This window comes from Spermophilus citellus (genome assembly GCF_964194105.1).
Source record: "Spermophilus citellus genome assembly, chromosome: 4".
NCBI lineage: Eukaryota > Metazoa > Chordata > Mammalia > Rodentia > Sciuridae > Spermophilus > Spermophilus citellus.
Genome location: NC_138185.1, coordinates 200,779,053 through 200,795,940, shown reverse-complemented (window position 1 = coordinate 200,795,940; position 16,888 = coordinate 200,779,053). Strand labels below are relative to the sequence as shown.

At 44.1% G+C, this 16,888-nt stretch overlaps 1 protein-coding gene across 7 annotated transcripts in view; it reads right to left on the bottom strand.

Moving 5' to 3' along the window:
• The window catches only part of IFT43 (intraflagellar transport 43), an 82,739-nt gene that overhangs the window by 40,178 nt on the left and 25,673 nt on the right, over window positions 1–16,888 (bottom strand). For 4 of the 7 annotated variants that reach the window (XM_081289257.1, XM_081289258.1, XM_081289259.1 and 1 more), the window contains 2 exons: window positions 14,706–14,792; window positions 12,476–12,540 (listed from right to left, as the gene is read on the bottom strand). In XM_081289257.1, the coding sequence (XP_081145383.1) occupies window positions 12,476–12,540; window positions 14,706–14,792 (152 nt within the window). The remainder of the gene's footprint in view (window positions 1–12,475; window positions 12,541–14,705; window positions 14,793–16,888) is intronic. The other 3 variants (XM_081289261.1, XM_081289263.1, XM_081289262.1) reach the window with 1 other exon arrangement.

Genomic DNA, 16,888 nt, shown 5'->3' with positions numbered 1-16,888 from the left:
ACAAAGACCTGTTCCCAGCAGCCATCCAGAAAGTGCGTGTTAGGTGCTCACACACACTTTCTGAGTCAGGGAAGGCCGTGAGACCACTTGGTTTTACTACTGAGAAGACAGAGCTCAAGGATGTTGAGCTGGCTGCTCAAGGCTACCCTGTGCCTTGGCCCCTTTGCACGTCCTACCCAGGGCTCTGCACTATGCCCATGCCTTTCCTTGTTCCCTTCTTTGAAGATGTCCTCCCCTGCTGAAAAGAAGGCTCAAAGCTTGATCTTGAGCTTTCTACTCCATGAAGTGTGGGTAATGTGGGACTCATTTCCCAGAATCATAAGAGCCTACAGGTCAAAAGGGAACTTTGAGATCATCAAGTTCAAACTCCTTAGGGAACTTTGGGCCAGAAAGTGGGCATGATATGCTCCAAGATCATGCAACCCTGAGAGCCAGAGCATAGGGCGGACGTCCAGCTCCTCCTACAGGTCTGGGAAACAGTGGCCCTGGCACAGGAGGGTGGCTCAGTAATAAGCTCAGGAAACAGCCTCGCAGGACCCAAAAACAAGAGGCGGGGGCTGCCAAGGCCCCAAAAACTAGTACCTGTCTCCCAAACCAGCTGCCTGGGAATGGATCCAGTTCTTGGAGGGCACTGCAGTGTTAGAAGGGAAAATCGTTCCCAATGCCTAACTGAACTTAATGACCAGCCTAATAAGCCTTTTAATGGCAGGGCTGGCATGGCCTTGGTTTGTGCCCCTAAGAGCTGGCTGCCTCCTTGCGTTTGCCTTGCTCTGGGGGCCTGAGTGGCTGGAGTGCAGCTCTTGGACAGGCAGGCCAAGGGAGGTCAGGGAGGACTGCCATCGCTCTCCCGGCTGAGCTGTGTCAACCTGTCCCGTGGGAATGCCTGCTGAGGTGCCACCTTGTGTAGGGATACTCAGATGCTAAGGGGCAAAAAACAGGGGGTGGTGGAGCACCAAAGAGCATCAGACTCACCCGGTTCCAGTTCTGGCTGGTGACTTACCAGCCCTGTGGCTGTGAGCAAGTCATTTCACCTTTCTGAACGTCAGTTTCCTCATCTGAGAGCAGAAATAATAATAGCACCTACCCCATGGGGGTTGCTTTAAGGACCAAATGACTGTTTTTGAGGATCCAATGACTCCAGGGCTTAGCACAGAAGTCACTCACAAGAGAGGAGGTGTCTGTGGACTTGTGCTACTTGTGTGTGTGGTGTATTCACACATGTGTTCTCGTCTGTGCAACAAGAGGGCTGGCAAGATGTGAGCTATCCAGCTACAGGTTTGGCAGCGACGCCCCAGAAGGCAGAATCTACTTCTGAGGATGAAACTGTCAATTCCCTAAAAAACAGGGCTGTTGAAAAAAGAAGACAGACACCATCAGAGGCTTGATCATGGGGTGCATGGGGGCAGGAACAAAAAGAACCTTCATGTCCACCCAGAGGGGAGTAGTGACTCCTACTATTACAGGAGGGATTATTATGGAGCAATTAGGAAAAGGAAGCATGTCCACATACACCGAAGGCTCTCGAGGATGCACTCACTGCTAAGTGGAAAAGAAATTCAAACACAGGGTGCAGGACACTGAATACGATCTTACTTCTATTTTTTTTAAAAAAAACTTATTTTGGTCAGTACAGATAGATTTGTAGGGGTTAGGTCCTGATAAACCGATTTGCAAGTGGAAAATTCATTTAACACACCTCACCTATGGAACACCATGGCTTGGTGACACAGGTGACACAGGCTGCGGGCCCTGTACTTTATGGGTGGGGGGGGGTGGTGGTGGAGGGTGCTTGCTGCCACATCCCAGCATCACAAGAGGATTGTACATAAATCCCTAGCCAGGCAAAGATCCAAATTCAAAATTCAAAGTACTAAAGTACTATTTCTACTGAATACATATTGTTTTCACATCATTGTAAAGTTTAAAATCATAAGTCAAACTATCAAAAATAGGGGACAATCTGTGCATCTGTTGAAGTGTGTAAAAGATATCAACAAGGAGAGAAAGGAGGTACAGGGGAACAAAGCTGACCAAATTATACTGGTATAGTGTGTGCATGTACGAATCGTAACATGAATCCCACTATTATACAAAATTATAATGCACCAATATTTTTTTAAAAGATACCAACAAATGTTTCTAGTACTTATTTTTAGAGAGATGGCTAAGAGTGGAGATGGTGGTTGCAGGTAAATTCAGTTTTATCTGTCTTATTTGAATTTTACATCATGAAAATTCTCAGTTGGCTTAAACAACTAAAAGGGACTTTATTTAAAAAAAAATATGTCAATGAGGCTGCTTCTAAGGAGTCTCCCAGCATGCAGGGTTCACACAGACCCCAACCAGCTCTTATAGCAACACTAGAATTTGACAGGACAGGACACTGGCTCTACCCTCCAGTCTAGAAGAGCTGCACTATGCAGCAGTCCAGAGAAACAAATGGAATGTTGCACCTCCACTTTTTGGCTGTTGTTATTTAGAGATAGTTCTACGGACTGTTTATTCCTTTCCTGACACCAGAGACCCTTCAAGCTCTACTCTCCTACCCCTGGCTCCAAGAAACAACCAGCTCCAGTCACCAGGGGGCTTTCACTTTTGCAAAACTTGACAGAGGCCAAGTCAAAGCCTTCCAGGGTCATGCTGAGAACCCACTCTAGAAGTACACCTGGTTTTCAACTGCAGTGAAGGTCAAGGGTATCTTCATGAAGAAAAGTGAAGGGCAGAGAGGAAGCTGAGAGCAGGTTCTGGGGGAGGCAGGAAGAGGGCCTGTGGCCGCAGTGTGCTGGGGCCTCCCCTCAGGCAACTGAGAAATAATTCTGCTGACTGGGCCCCTGGGGAGCTCAGCTGTCCTGTCCCTGGGCCACACGCACAGGCAGGTGTGCAACTCAGGTGCCACTGTTCTCTCCTCACTGCCTCCCTGGTGCCTCAGGTGCTTGCCTCTGCTCCGAGGAGAGGAGTGACAGGACCCCTGGTTAGGTAGACTGCTCCACTTTTCAGAGAGGCAAGCAAAGTATTCAAGTGCTACTGGAATCAGAGTGCAGTTATCTCCTGCCTAGTCATTTAAGCAAATCAGTTTTGTGACCTTATACAAGCCATCGAGGCCCTAAACTGCAATGAATACAGCCTAGCACACCTGTTTGTTCTGCACCAAACATCCCCATGTCAATCCAGGGAGAGTGGCATGAAAGTACCCCTCAAATCACACCAAGAGGAAAGGGGATGCACACACTCTACATCTTCCCTAGCCTACAGGATCCCTAAGTACCACACTTAAAGCCTTTACAAAACTTTTCAAGGGTCCTGTTTTGGCTATTCCATGAGTAAGCACCGGAAGTCTGCCTTCTCAGCCTGGGAAATATCACCCCAACTGTCTGTCTGATCATGGTCCTCTTCATGGAGATAGAAAATTGTGACAAATAGACTCTCAATTCTTCTAATCTTGTTTGGTTTTTCATGAAAACCAAATAATCAAAATTGTGCTTATCAATGAAAATGTGAAGATCAAAGATTATGTTGTTTTACTTCACTGGGATTATGTTCTTTTACTTCACAGGGTCCCCTCCTAATGACTGGAGATCCTAAGAAACATCCAAAATGCACTCACTGATCAAATTCACACCGTGCACCTGTGTGTGTGCCAAGCGCCACAGACCAGAAGCAACGAGAGACACACAGCCCTTGCACAGTAACAGCAACTAGTTACTTGTAATGCAAAGGCAAAGGCAGCTACAGCTCCGAGCGCTCAGCAAAAATAAAGACAAACAAAACTAGAGACTGAGGAGGAGCCCCAAGTATGCAAAAGTTCACAGAGTGTTGCTCAATGAGCAGAGTGCGGGGGAGTTTGTACTGTTCTTGCAATTTTTTTTTTAATGGGTTTGAAGATTTTCTAAATAAAAAGATTTGGGGATCTGGGAGAAGGAAGAGGCAGACCTGCAAGCATAAACTGTACTTCACACCACCAAACAGCTGATGAGAGGAAGTTCTTTACAGAAAGTTCTCTGTTCGTAAGTGAAAATTAGAAAATCTCCATCTGACAACCTTTCATGAGATCCTTTCTCTAGGCAGCTGTCACCCAGGGACACCACGACCACCAGGGGGGAGTCAGACAGCGACCATGAAGTACAGGATCCCACACTCTGACTCCCGGATCAATCACAGACTCGCTTAAGTGGAATAACCAGACACCTGTGCCCTCAGGAGTGCTGCAGCGAGACCCACATGGCACCACCTATGGAGTACGCCTGCCTCAACAACGAGCCTCAGCTGAACTGCCAGTCTGACCTAGATCTAACCATCCATTTAAGAGGGGACTTGGGAGACAGACAACTAGAAGAAATGGGCCCAACCCAGAATGTGGAACACTCTACAGGACGAGTTTCTTACCAAAAAAAAAAAAAAATATCAATGGCACGGGGACAAAGGCAGCGGTGAGTGCTGGAGGATACATGAGAGCACGTGAAGGCACATCACAACTCGAGCCAACACGCGGACCTTGATTTGTCCTTTTTGCAGCCCAACTTGACAGACATCTTTGAGACAATGAAAGTAACTGAACAGGACCTGGGTATCAGATGACATTAAGGAATTATTATTAATCCTGGTAGGTATGATAATGGCACAGCGGTTAATAAACAAAAACAGTCCTTATCAATTAACAGAAATTACCTCCGTGCTAAAGGAAGGAGGGGGGAGATCAATGACATCTTTCAACACTGTCAGGCTCCTCCACTCACCACTGGCCTCACAGAGGATGATGGATCTTTCACCTCCATCCGTACATCTTCTTAAGACTAAATAACGATGCAGCCTCACATACGTTTAGCTGCGTTATTCCCCATCTTTCAAGTCATGGAGCCCTTACAAATAACAGTTAAATGGTGGGCTGGGGATGTGGCTCAAGCGGTGGCGCGCTCGCCTGGCACGCGTGTGGCCTGGGTTCGATCCTCAGCACCACATACCAACAAAGATGTTGTGTCCGCCGAGAACTAAAAAATAAAATATTAAAAATTCTCTCTCTCTCTCCTCTCTCTCTCTTTAAAAAAAAAAAAAAAAACAACAACAACAAAAAAAAAACAGTTAAATGGTGAGCCAGGGTGATGGGCGAGACTTCTCACGGGCAGAGCTAACCAGCCTGGGGGTCCTGGCAGCACTAGGCATGACCAAATGGGCCCAGGGTAGACGGTGCCCGCATCTGGGCACTCCTGCGCTCACGTGCAGTGTGTGGCTCATTGAAGGGGAAGCTCCAGTGACCTCCCCCTGTGACACCTTCCTAAGAGTCCAGCCTCTGTGGGGACGGACAGCCTGCGACGGAGCTGGTGTAAGGGGACAAAGTATGTGTTGGCCACTTGCTCTCAGAGCCGGGAGCCCTTCTGCTCACTGAGGTTTGCCTTTCACACTTTTGTAGCCTAATAAGAATTAACTACTCGCTGCTAACGAGAAGGTAAAGGTTCTGACATGGCAATGACATAGATGGAGAGGACAGAAGCCCTTTAGTATTCTTGGAACATCTATGCCATTAAAAAAAGAGAGAGAGAGAAAGAGAAGAGAGGAGGAGGGAAGGGGGGTAACCTCGGGACTAGCACCGGCAGTTCTCCCGCCATCTTGATGTCCTTGACACGTGCAGATGATGTGGAAGTGGCTGGCACCAGAACAGCCCATGAGGAGGAATGAGCGGCCAATGGAGATTTATGTGAGGAGAGTGAGATGGACAAGGTAAAATTGTCAGGAGGAGTTGTTAGAAAGTAAAATATATTGTGACAATTCCACTCCTGCCGTTCATCAATAAACTGACAGATCATTTAGTGTCAATTAGGAGTGATAGATGGACAAGTCCCCATGATCCTGGGCCAAAATTAATGGCTGGGAGGGAGAGGGTGATTGAAAATGACGGCTGACATTGAGAGCAAAGTCCTCAAAGTCCCCAAGGGGCCATTACTTGCCTCATTCCCTTGCAGATCAATGCAGGGACAAACCCAAAAACAGACACTTTGAGACAAAACTTAATCAGACTACCTTTCCCTCCTCTCACTACCAACTCTGGTTCCCTCTCATTCAGCTCTAGTCCCCATGGCCAAGTCAGTGACCCATCAATTGTAAGTGTCCCAAATCAGGCAACTTCAATGCCAAGGACAGCTGCCTCCAAGACAGAATCCTTGGCACAGCTATTACCCTGGTGCCAGGAGAAAGGACAGTTGGAGATTCCAGGTCCCGAGCAATTCCTGAATTCAGCCTTTCCTTGTGTCTGGGGTAAACATAAGAGTCCTGGCACCCATGATCTCTAGCCAGTGAGATGGCCGACAAATGCCCAGTGCTCTCTCAGAGAGTGCTACACAAATAAAGCAAAGGTGTCCGGGAAACTCGCATTTCTAGGCTATGAGCTTCTTATCCAGATCCATGACCAGTCTCCCCACTTCGCACTGTGACAACACAGCTGGAGACCTCTCCTTAAGTCTTACTTTCCTTAAAGACACCGGTAGAGTTGAATGGGGCCTACCTGCACTGCTGTAGAATGAATGTTGTGTCTGGTCCCCCCTAAATTCTTTTGTTGAAATCCTAACCCCAATGTGATGGTGTTTGGAGATGGGATTTTTGGGAAATGATTAGGTTTAGATAAGGTCATGAGGGTACAGTTCCCATGATGGGGAAGAGGAAGAGACACCAGATCTCTCCCCCCATGAATAGGTACCAAGAAAATACCATGTAAGGTCAGAACCAGGAAGAGGTCTGTCGCCAAAATCACCACTGTGCTGCTGCACCCTGATATTGGTCTTTCAGCCTTTAGAACAGCGAAAAGTAAATGTTTGCTTTTAAGCTTCCACTATACAGTAATATGTTATAGCAGCTAAGACAGGTGCCTAGCACAGCGTACTATTATCATCCAAAAAAAGGTTTAAAGTAGGTACACCATCTTCCCGTGTGCACTTTCTGAGACTGACAATAAGGTCACCATCCCCCAACACCAGATCTTAAACCAGAATGCTCTCCTGTCCTCTCTGCTCATCAGAAGTCATGCAGCTTGACCCCCATCTTCTCCTCCAGGTCCCACTTGGGCTTAGTGATTACCTCACTCACCCCGGCTCAGGATGAGTCCAAGGTTTATGGTCTCAGTAACTAGATAGATGGAGTTACTATTTACTCAGAGTTGAGAGACTGTGGAGGCATAGTTTGGGGGTGAGGGACCGGGGTGGAAATTAAGAGGACCAATCTGGATACCTTAGGCTTAAATTCAAGTGGAAACATCACAAGTTTATTCCTCAGTGAAAACACTATAAAGTTTTTTCCTGGATCATTCAGTTTCCTCTTGGAGTAAAATGCTTTTCTTTCTCATGTGCTGTTTCCAAGGTGTTCCCCGCCTGGTCTCTCAGACTGTGGCCTGTTCTGATGAAACAAATTTTGGAGTCATCAGTGTGAAGTTGACAGTTAAACCTGAGACTGGCTGAGATCACGCAGAGTGAGTGTTGAAAGAGAAGGGAGGTCTGAGGACCTGCCCAAAACAGACCGGCTGAGACAAAACACATGCAGACTACCTTCCTTTCTCTCTCCCCCAGGTCTGGTTCCCTCTCCTTCAGCTCCATTCCCCAGGGCCTCTAACACTAGAGGGGTCAGAACAGGCCCCAGACTGAGGTGGCAAACAAGGGAACACCTTGGGAAACAGCACATGCAAAGGAAAAGCATCTAGTTCCAAGAGGAAACTGATTTGATCTAAAAAAAATCTTTAATGTTTTCACCAAGGAATAAAAACTTGTGACAATCTTTGTTCTCTTTGACACAGAATTTGTCTTAGTCTATATTTCAAAGTGAATTCTAGATATTCCAAACACTAAAACCTCCTAATAACTTAGAAAGATGTGGCTTTTAAGATTCTCACTAGTATGAGAACTGCATTTGAGAGTTCTGTTTTTTCCTTAACACTAAAAATTAGTGTATGTTATAAAAAGAAAATAGTGTGGGACTCAATATATCATACGAAAACACGGAACAGAACAAGCCAAAAAGTAGACTCGTGATTTATACAGTGATTTAGACTATGACAGGGGTGGCTTCTCAGATCACTAAAGGAAAGACAGATTATTAAAAAGAAAAAAAATCACCAGGGCTGGGACACAGTCACTCAGAAAAAGAAAAAACTGGATCCACACCTCATACTGTATACCAGAATAAATTCCACATGGATCAGAGATGTGAATTGCAAAAATGAAAGGATATGGTTGTGTTCCAAAGAAACTTCTCTGATTAAAAAAAAAAGGCAGGAAGCTTGTGGGCAACAGTTTGCCACTTCCTGATATATAGAAATAAAGAAGGAAGAATTTGAAAACTTACATATGTATATATGTTTACTTTTGGAAAAAAAAAAAAAGTATAGGAAGAAACACCAGAAACTTATAAAGGGATTACTCACAGCGGATGGATGGGAACCAGGTGGAAGGAAGAAGGGCGTGAGCAAGACATCGCTGAGGACACCTTGGTACATAATCTCCATTTCTGATTCATGTAAGTGTTTTACATATGCAAAAGTCAATTAAACAACTACGAACACAAACAACTATGTAAACCTAATTGTGTATTAAAATTTGAGCTCTTAATCCAAATGAGAAAGAATTCAAGTAACTTCTGAAAGCAGCATCTAAACCTTTAGTGTGATATATTTTAAGGACATGAAGAACTGCAAAGAAATCTTGAGCTTTACTTAAGAGGTTTTTATTGGTATTTCATTAGTGATGTAATTACAAAACTACTTCAAGTGTGTGAAAGGACAGAGCCTATTTTCAAAAATGTGTTTCCCAGCTCTGTTCACTGAAGGAGCCTAGAAGCAATGCTGAACCAAGAGCAATGAGCAGTGTGTGCTCAGGTCTTGAATTCTAAAAGTGTTCTCCACCAAAGGGGCCAATGCTCTTTGGAGCAGTGGCTGACTCAAGGACTAGACAAGGAAAATACAAAGTAAGTTTGGAATATGACTACTGTAGCAGAAAGCAAGCAGGTGCTCAAACACTAATAAGGAATAGCAAAGGTATAAAGGCCGCCCTGAAGGAGTTCCCTGGTTAACCTGGGACAATCTGAGCATTAATCATAATTATTATGGGAAAAAAATTATGGAAATGAACTACAACACAATGAGTAACAATAAAATCCATGGGTCTACATTTTTAAAAAAAAAAGGTAATTCAGAGAGAAAAATGAAAGCTCTTCTTTATTAAAAAACAAAAACAAAAAACCCTGTAATTGATATAGAATAAATGAGGGAATTAGAAAATTAACATTTTGCAATCCTTGACTGACTCATATGAATGGATACTAAAACCACTAGGTGAAAGATTGTGGAGATCAGAATTCAAAGCGGCACCCCATAGTGATTACTGATTATCATAAAGGGAAAAAAAAAAAGAAAACTTCACACTGGAGAGTTCTCAAGGTCACCACCTAAGCCAAGTTATCAAACTCAGCAACACCAATAAAGAACCAGTTTGATATGCCAAGAAGCATGCAGTATCACTCATTCTTGCCAAAAACCTTCAACTTGAATCTAATCATGAACAATTTAGAGAAATGCAGAGTGTGAGACATGCTACAAGTCAGCTGGCCTGCATTCCTCAAAAGGGCAACATCGTGCTGAGGCTAGGGGCTGCGCTGAGGTCAAGAGAGACTAGAGACAAGCACCAAATACAATGTATGAACTCTGACTGGGTCCCAGACCCATAAACGACACTTTGGTGGGGAAATGGGGAAATTTAAATATAAACTATCTATTAAATATTATTAAATCACAATGCAATGACCTAGATGAGTTCATGATACTGTGATTATCTGGAGAATGTTCTGAATCCTAAGAGATGCATGCTGAAATATTTGGAGGTAAAATGTCATGACATCTACAACTTACTTTCAAATGGTTTGGGGGGAAAAGTAGAGGAGAGGTGCTGGAGGAAGTAAGGGAAAAGGGTAGAAAGAACAGGAACAAAATTTTAATAGTGCTATTTTGAAAGTGACAACTGGAAAGAAATTTAATGTCTCTTCTTTGAGAAAAATAAAATATATTCCTATGTATATCATAAGAGAAACTGATGCGGAAAGAACCCCAATGATGTGGTAAAAATCTTTTTTTGGCTTACCTTTCATTTAAGACTTAGTGCAAGGGATTAAGGACCAACGCGATATGTAATCTTGACTTTAGAACTGGACTCTGAACCAACAGACATTTAGCACTGGTTCGCTCCAACTCACAGGAACCCATGACTGCACTCACTGCAGCTATAAAATGGGACAAAAGGCAAGGACCAGAAAAAGTCTCAGCCTTCACATAGCATTCTTGGTGTCAGACTGGCCTAGGTAAACTAAGAGATGGATTAAACCACAAGGAATCACAAAGACTCACCGCAGTGGAAACCTGTTCAGTCTGGAAGCTACCTGCTCTAAAATCCCTAAAAATCCACAGAGGCTAACAGAAGTGGCTAAAGGTAGCAGCCATCATGTCATATTCTAGAGGCCACTCTCTAGAACCACGTTATACGACACTTTCATGTTTTACAGTCGCAGAGCTCAGAGGCCTGCATTATTACCTTCTTATGCACCACTGTTAATCACAGGTACTAGCATCACGCTTAGTGCTTTTCCTCTATCATATGTTCAAGCCTCAGAATAACTCTTCCCAAAATGTATTATTATTGCTACTTTATAGGGGTAAGTAATTTCCCCAAGTTTATACAAGTAGCTAAGTGCTGAAACCTGAATTTCAACCTAGGTGAGTCTGAACCAGATGTCCACAGTTTTAAACTTATTGTGATGCTGCTTCCTGTGGGAAAAACAGGAGAAATGATAACTGCCACATCTTGATGAGCAGGCAAATCCTGCCCTTTTGAGGGTGGGAGGAATGTAGGAAGGACATGTGGCAGCAAGTTGGAGGACTGCTCTCTCCTCATTCAAAACAAGGATTCTGAAACTATTTCAGAGACATGGATATTCATTCTAGATGGTCCAAGAGGGCCAGTTGCCACTCTAGGTCACGAGCGTTCCCAGATGCTTATAGCAGCTCCAGAGGATCTTATTCATAGTTATGTCCCATTCTTAACACCAAAAGCTAAGACTTTGGCAAAGTGATACGCCTATTCTTAAGGCTCTTAATGGAACTTGCAGTTCAGGAAGATTCCTGATACTCAAATAACCTTTGCTTTTCTTGACCTAGTATTGCTTCTCCCAAACAGATCCTTCATGTAGAAGGTCCTGCAACTCATTGGAGGGATGAAGAAATTGAGGCCAGATAGGTTAAAACACTTGTTCAAGGTCTCTGAGATAATAAATGGCAGAGACAGGATTTAAAACCATACAGTCTGAATATGATATATTAAGAACTATGTAATGTTTTGAACGACCAACAATAAAAAAAATGATTTCTCAATAATCAATGTAATGCTGATTATTATGATTAAAGTTAATATTTTTGTAAAGTAAAAAAAATAAAATAAAAATAAATTGATTAGCGGGAAAAAAAACCAAAAACCATACAGTCTGGTTCCAAAACCTGCGCCTCTCAACCACCATACTCTGCCATCTCTCTACACAGAACAAGGGATCAGCCTCTGGTATAAGCAGTAGAAAGGCCAGGAAGGCTAAGCCACATTCCCACTGCATACATAATTTTCTTCAATCCTTATCCCATAGGGAGCACTAGTACATCCATCCAGAAGCTAAGCAATGGTAAACACCTTGCTCAACACCATCCAGCTATGTGATAATGGAATCTGCATCCTCAGCCCCACAATGCAAGTCCCATGCTGCTCAGATAGTGCTGCCACGTGCACTGTGACATTAGATTATTCTTCCCAGGAACTCTGAAGCAAGAAGATAGGTCAATGAGACAATACTGGATGGTCATAGCATCAATACTTGTGTTGCTTGCAGCAACAGCTTACAGTAAACACAAGATATCTTCTAGGCAGGGTGGTGGTACACCTGTACCATTCTCTGTGAATGAACAGTGTGGGGTGGACAAACTACAGAATTCACCCACAATAACTAACAGGCAATTCCATTCTGCTTAGAAAGTCAAGAACACAGAATGCTACCATATGAATGAACTTTGAAAACATTATGCCCAGAGGGAGGCAAGGCATAAAAAGAACCACAGACTGTATGATTCTATTGATAAGAAATGTCCAGAACAGGCAAATCAGAGTCAGAAGTTGATATTGCCAAGGGCTGGGAGGTTGGGGGCATGGGGGACGTGGAAATTGACTACTACCAGATACAGGGTTTGTTTAGTGGTGTGATAAAAATGTTCTAAAATTAACTGTGATGATGGTTGCACAACTCTATGCTTCTACGAAGAATGATCACATTGCACTCTGTGATGCGTGAATGATTGGTATGTGAATTGATACTATCTCAATAAAGCTGCTACAAAAAAATAAAGCAACAACATAGGAGTGACACCCCCATCCCACCCGCCCACTGCCACCCATCCGCAGGAGTTGCTGGTACTCACTTTGACGCTTTCATGGAATCATCCGCCCAGCCGCCCAGCCTGCGAGGAGGCTTGGGAGGGGGAGCCTGTGATGAAAGAGAAGCCAAAATGATAGTCACTGGATGTGCACATTCAAATGTGGCTGAGGTTCAGGTCACCTAAACCAACAGTCAGCGTATCAAAGCACTTCCCTGAGAAAAATACAAAAATAAAATGTATATGAATAAAAATATATAGTAAGCTTTCTAATTTACCATGAAAATCTGGGTGTTTTCAGAGCCTCCTGGTGGATAGATAAACTGGCACAGTGTTCGTGGAGGGCAATTCTCAGATGTGCATTGAAAGACTTAAAAATGCTCACACTTGTGTGTGTACACTGGGGATGGAACCCAGGGCCCTATGTATACCAAGCACAGACTAACTGTAACACAGAGGTCTGCTCCAGGCTGCTCCTGTTTTCTTAGCCAGTGATTCTAATCCCAGGAATTTATCCCAAGGAAATAACCAGAGAAACATGAATGCTGCTTCAATGAATAGTTGGAAACAACCAAAATGGTCAGCAATAAGGAATTAAATGGTAGAGTACATATGAAAGTAATAAAGATATGACTGAGCCTTGCTTCGAAGACATAAACATAATTCGTGGGTTCAAAGTCTATTTGCCTAGAATGGACACATTCAGAAACCCAATGAATTCCTGTCCAGCATGTTTTAACTGAAAACACCAAGGGCACAACCACCAATCCACTAAGTTGCTTGAGGGGGGTAAAACAAGATAGAACATTGCCTAGTTTGACTTGCTCAGCATTTTCCCAAGATTGTTTCTGAAACTGTCAATTTTCTTTTTCTGAGAAATTTATAGAATTATAACTGTGGCTCTCAGTCTAAGGAGGCACATGGATAAAAGGACTGAAGAGAGGTGGGGGAACTTTCTACAAGGGCTATAAAAACACATTTTTTAAATTTTGTGGGTCTCATGATTTCTGGTGCAACTACAACAGCCATAGGGAATAAGCATGCAAAGGAGTGTAGCTGAGGTTCAAGAACACTTTACAGAAACAGGCAATGGGCCAGGTTTGGAGGGAAGGACATGGTTTGTTGACCCCTGGACTACATTGTGTGTCACAGAGGCCTCCTTTTTTAAAGTGGCTTAAAACCACACCTGGAACTTTTAAAGTGAATATCCCCTTCAAAGTGCCTTAACACCTTTATACTTTTGATAATTTAATTTTATACCAAGATATGTCTTTTTTCCTGCTTCTCAAGTAGCGCTCCAGCCTTCCAAGGATGCGCTCCATGTACTTGTTACATGTACTCTATGTACAGGCTGCCTGAGCCGCAGCCTGCTGGAATCACTGTTGCGAATCCAAATCCTGGGATGCCTGCATCCACTTAGCCTCTGGGAATGTAAGTAGCACTTCACAGAAAACAAACTGAAACTCTCTATGCCAAAGGCAGGCGAGAGCTGCTTGAAGGCTCCCATATACCTCAGCAACAATACAAATACTGAAGTGGAAACCAGCTACTGTTTGACCATGCAGGAGGGAAATTCTAAGATGTACTAACTGATTATACCACTGCTTCCCCGGTCACTCCATAATCCTCCATCCATAGGCTGGAAGGGGAAGCCCTCTATCCCATAATTCCCCTTCACTTTTGCACAACTGACTGAGCCAGGGCTGTACAACACTCAATCAGAATCAGCTGGATTCCCTGTCCCAGGAATCTGGAGCTGAAGCACAGAGGCGAGCTGGCTCACACTGGAACTAAAAGGACCCTAGAATCCGAATAACCTAAGAACGCCACAAGCCAGAGGTGGGTGTAGGCAGAATCCAAGGACCCTGTCTGGAACTCTTCCAATGCACAAGGTACAGTGCTGGGGAGACAAAATGATAAAGTGAATTTAACTACACTGAGATCCCCTGAGTCTGGCCTGCAGTTATCTTTCCTGTGCTTTTGTGAATAATACCCTATACTTTACCCAAGGATAGGACCATCTTGTGATAATGTAAGTAATGTCATAAATTGATAGCCATGTTTTGTTTGGCCACACAATTTTTCGTTTTTGTTTTAAATTTAAGCTACCGTTTATAATATGGAAGATTTCCACATAAAAAAGTCACTTTCCAGCTTGTGAAAAACTGGAATATCCAGTAATGCTTGGGTTGAGCAGGAGCTGCCCCCTCTAGGCAGGACACGTGTACTGTAGTTTGCCACAGGTCCCACCCTCCCTTTTTGTCTCCTTCCTTACTTTTAAGTGACACTGCCATCCATTATTATTGCGTTGCGCTATTGTTTCTCTCTCAGTATAGAATTCTCTCTTTGTTCCTAGGAACACCTAAAGTGGGAAAATGAAAACTATGTTACATGTTTTTAAAAAAATGGGAAATGAGAAAAGTGGGAGCGTGTTGATCTTTCTTATGTGTTCAGTGTGCAAACTGAAAGCACACCCGCCTTAGCCCTAGTCCTGTTCACTTACTGACACCTGGGTGTGTGGCTCCTGAACTAGATTCCCAGTGCCAGGATCCTCTGCCTTCTTCTCTTTGCTCCAGATGTTGGGAAGGGCAGAGGAATCCAAGTAAAATCCATGGGCCACGATGTGGGGAGTGTCCCAATCTATAAAATGCCAAGGGTCCACAACAGGAGATGGCACGTGTGACTCCTAACACCACCTCTACCTTCTATAGTAGGGTGTGTTACAATGACAACAGGAGGAGCAGAGACTGCACTGGGATGGGATTGCAAAAGATTAGGCAGCATGGAGGAGGAGCACCGAGTAACCCCTAAAACTGGGGAGGATTCAATCAGTGACTCGATGTTAAGAGCTTAAAACAGTGCCTGGCACATAATAAGAGCTCTAGCTTTCCCATGATCACTGCTATCATTATTACTTATACCCACATGGGACAGGGTAGACAATGTGTAGTAAAATATGCAATCATTCAGGGGTGGGGGAGTGGTGAGGAAAGACTCCTTTGTGTCTGGCCTGATCTTGTAGTTACTCTACTAATGGGTGTCACGTGACTAAGAGAGCTCCCTAAGAGTCTAAAAACCAAAATGATCTGCTTTGTCTCCTTGAACCAAACCCTAGGAAGCCATGGCTACTGGAGGGTGAGTGAAGGTCCTCTCTGCTTTAGGAAACACGAAGCCACGTTTTCTTTCATTTTCTCCCCATTACAAAATGGTGCTGGCAGCTGCAAAAAGCTCAGCACATACAAGTCACTCCTTCATATCTGGTACAGTTTAATAACTAGTTCTAAAATCAGAAGTTTTCTTTATTTTTTTTTTTAAAGAGAGAGCGAGAGAGGAAAGAGAGAGAGAGAGAATTTTTTTAATATTTATTTTTTAGTTTTTGGCGGACACAACATCTTTGTTGGTATGTGGTGCTGAGGATCGAACCCGGGCCGCACGCATGCCAGGCGAGCGCGCTACCGCTTGAGCCACATCCCCAGCCCCAGAAGTTTTCTTTACTAAGGACAGATGCCTTCAAGAGTTGACATAATATTATAAAAATTGTATAGGCTGCTGATTTTCATTTCCCCCAAACATCAAGAGCTCCTGGGAGAGGAAGCCCAGAGAAGGTACAAAGAAATCCTGAGTGAAACATGCTAGAGACTACTGGGGTCCTCTCTGCTCACCCTACCCCACTGCCAGCAAGCCTCAGGGGGAGGGCACTGAGACAGGGGGAGATGGGGAGAGAGAAGCAGAACTTAGCTCTCTGCAAAGTGAGGCCGGGGCATCTAGGGAGATGTCAATCTCCTGATGGGGAATCCTTCCGTTTGTTCATGGTTTAGAATTCTGGGCCCTAGGCCTGGAAATGTTTCTGTAAACACTGGAAATGTTTCTGTCATGTCTACATGTAGATGCCCTGCCTGGATGACGCAGGCTTAATTAACTACTATTGCCAAATTATAAAGGCTCTTCCCTAGAATTCAACTTTGTTCCCTTTTTATGGAGTTGGGCACTGTCCTAACAACAACAACAAAAAAAGACGACATCACCCTGTCCCCTAATGTTACTCAGTAATGAGGTCAAGGAGAGGTAGAATTCAAGGAGTATCAGGTAGGTGAACTCTGTGACTGGGTCAGGATCAATCTGAAATCCAGGAGGACACGATGGAGGTGGTAGGTGGGAGGGAGGGAGTCCTGGCATTATTCCAGGGAGAGGCCCCTCCAGGGTCCAAAGGTGAAGCTGAGGTGGAGTCTCTCAGCCACAGGGCAGCACTACCGACTTCTGCAGTTTCCTTGTCACCCTGGAGGACTTTATGGGGCCACTTTCTCCTGGGGCATCATTAAAGCACACAGCTTGCAGTACATGACCAAAAGCTAAAAATAACTCTACCCACCAGGGAAGTCAAGACAAGAAGAGAGGCCAAAGAAGCTTTATGGGAACTGGGGCTTGCCCTGGATTGGAAAGGTAAAGGAGAAAGCATTC